Source organism: Elephantulus edwardii, unplaced genomic scaffold (genome assembly GCF_000299155.1).
Source record: "Elephantulus edwardii isolate Elephantulus edwardi_28Jun2011 unplaced genomic scaffold, EleEdw1.0 scaffold00191, whole genome shotgun sequence".
In the NCBI taxonomy this organism is placed as follows: domain Eukaryota; kingdom Metazoa; phylum Chordata; class Mammalia; order Macroscelidea; family Macroscelididae; genus Elephantulus; species Elephantulus edwardii.
In genome coordinates, this window is record NW_006399941.1 from 1,267,982 (window position 1) to 1,270,952 (window position 2,971).

The 2,971-nt window shown below is 43.9% G+C and overlaps 1 protein-coding gene across 1 annotated transcript in view; it reads left to right on the plus strand.

Annotated features, from left to right (window-relative positions):
• CDH6 (cadherin 6, type 2, K-cadherin (fetal kidney)) overlaps nt 1–2,971 on the plus strand; it is a 92,633-nt gene that overhangs the window by 81,237 nt on the left and 8,425 nt on the right. Inside the window, exon 8 of the mRNA XM_006896785.1 lies at nt 101–222. Within this exon, the coding sequence (XP_006896847.1) occupies nt 101–222 (122 nt within the window). The remainder of the gene's footprint in view (nt 1–100; nt 223–2,971) is intronic.

Consider the following 2,971-nt stretch of genomic DNA (forward strand, 5'->3'; position numbering starts at 1 on the left):
GTGTGTGTGTGTGTGTGTGTGTGTGTGTGTGTGTGTGTTGTCTGCTGGGAATCAGTGATCAACATATAAATGTGTTTTCCTTTCTTTTGACATGTTGCAGACAATCCAAAGCAAAGCAGCCGAGTGCCTCTGTATATTAAAGTTCTAGATGTCAATGACAATGCCCCAGAATTTGCTGAATTCTATGAAACCTTTGTCTGTGAAAAAGCAAAGGCAGATCAGGTGAGTTTCATGAGGAAGCACCCTCAGATGTGAAGTCAGATTGCTTCAGCGCTTCCAATAACTCAGTTGATACACAAAGCTGAGAGCGAGTTTTTAATTATCTATGCAGTGAATGTTAAGGAAATTAATACTTTAAACAAGAACCAAGGCCAATGTTTAATTTGCAAAAGAGAACAAACAGTTTTTAAGAATTTAGAAATGCATTGCCTGAAAGACTATGCCAATTCCAAACAAGTTTTAAATTTTCACTAAAATAGATTAAAATCAGCAGTGATGCGTAACTGGAAAAATATTTCTTGGTGATGACATAGGCTTAGCTACCAAGCACTGAAGGAAAACCTCTGGTGGCCTAGTGAGTGAGGGGCTACACTGATAACCTCAGCAGTTCAAATCCACCAGCTGATCTGTGGGAGAAAGAGGGATAATCGCCTTCTGTGCACTTTTCAGCCTTTGACAACCTGCTAGAGGGTCAGCTCTGAGTTGATTCCGGCTCCACAGCGATGAGAGAGAAGACTGTATTTACATACAAGTAACACTACAAGTTCTTTTACATTGACCTGTAATTTGTATGTTCACAAATTGACCTTGTCTGCGCAGCTGAGTCATACTATGTCGTCAATGTTTTACACATTTGGTGGCATGGTGCTTAAAGCACTTGACTGCGAATTAAGATGTTACTAGTTTGAACCCACCAGCAGCTCTGAGGGAGGAAGGCATGGCAATCTGCTATGGTAAAGATCCACATTCTTGAAAACTGCCTGGGGCAGTTGTCCTCTGACCAGTAGGGACACTCACAAGTTGGAATTTGACTCAATGCCAGTTCTGCCTGAACAAGATTTCCATGGTAGAAAAGCTATGTTACAGTTGGTCAAAACAGAAGTGCACTGTTAGGGTGCGTGTTAAACTATGGAGCTAAAATGATGACATTTTGTATGCTCCTTTTCTTCTTAACTCTTCTAAAAGTTGACAGCTTATGTATATGAAGGCTGCGTATCTCAACAGCCTGTCCAAATAGTGCCTTCATTTTGCTAAGTTGCACTGTTATGTCAGAGAGTAAACAAATGCAGTCTTAGGCAGGGGAAGACCTTACTTAGGAGGAAAGAACTGGTGTGAGGGGACAGAGGTGTTAGGGGAGGGTCCCTTGCAGTAGTAAAACATGCTGACTGTAAGATCAGCAGGTGTGTCAAGAGGCAGAAAAATGAACAAGGCTTTTCTGAAGGAAAGAGTCTGCAAGACTAGACAGAGCCAGGTGTGGTGAAGCAGAACAGAGAGATGGAGTGATGGGTTAGTTAATCAGAGAGGAGCTTACTCGGGCCAGCCTGTTTTCAGAGAAAGACCTGTTAGCTCTGGCCAAGGGTGGGCCAAAATGCAGGGACCTGGGAAAGTGGAAAGCTGGGCCCAGGTTCGCTTAATAAACATTTTGGGTTTAATTCTTCAGTGGGACCACACAGTTCAGTTAATCATTTCTTGTGCGAAGAGTGGAATTTGGAGGGTTTGCGTTTGGACTTCTCATAGTTAAACAAGGGAGCATGGTAAGTCTAACTAAGCAATCTGAGAAAGAAGGGTTCCTGTTACCCCTAAGAGTGGAAAAGGTGGAAGACAGCTCAGGAGAGGAAGACCCCAGACGAGATGGACTGATACAGTGACTGGGGCAATGAGGGTTGGTGTGTTGGAGTCAGTGAGACTGGCTCAGGACAGGGCAGGCTTCAGAGCTGCTGTGCATAGATAGGGTCGCTATGAGTTACAGGCAACTAGATGGCACGTAACAACAAGAGTGGGGAAATTTCTTTAAAGGTTACTCTTCCTAAGATCATGAAGTTCCGGTCAAATTCAGCTTTGCCCATTGTCATAGATCCTTATGATATTCTAAAGTATTTTTATTACTGCAGAGCAGTGTTTCTCAACTGGGGTGATTCCTCCCCCTAACCCTGGGAACACTTGGAAACATCTGGAGACATTTTTAACTGTCACGGCTACAAGGATGCAGATGGTATCGAATCAACAGAAACCAGGGATACAAAACACCCCCAGTGCACAGGATGCGCCCCACAAAGTCTTACCCCACGCTCTGTGAATCCATCAGTGCTTTTAAAACGTGTATATTCATTGTAGCTCGAAGGCAAAGTTTAGGGAGAAAGAATGGGGACAGAGGGGTTAGGAAAGGGTCCCTTACAATAGGAGACGAGCGCTGAACACCCCGTGGACGACCAACTGAACAAACAGATACATCTTGGAGACAGTGCAGCCAGAGTGCTCTTTGAAGACAAAGACGATGAGGCTTCACCTCACATGCTTTGGACATGTTGCTAGGAGGGGTTATTCCTTTAGGACATGATGCTCAGCATGGATGACCCTCAACCAGGTGGACTGACACGGTGACTGCCGCAAAGGTCTCTAGTGTGTCCGGAAGTGTAAGGATGGCACAAGGTTCAGATCTATTGTTCACAGGGTCGCTGTGGGTCATTTTTAACTTGATGGCACCTAACAACAATTCACTATAATGGTTTTTTTAAAAACTATCCTTTTTTTTAAAGAATTTCTTTTTCTTTGTGACTGAGCCAACCCTCATCTTCTACATCAGAATTTAAAAAGTAAGGGAGCTCTGGTGGCCTAGTGGCAGGAAGCTGCACTGCAATCCCAGAGGTGTGCGTTCAAATCCACCAGATCCTCTGCTGGAGAAGGAGGGACAATCTCCTCCTATACCAGTCAGATCCAATTTGATGGTACACACAAAAATAATAAAATATAC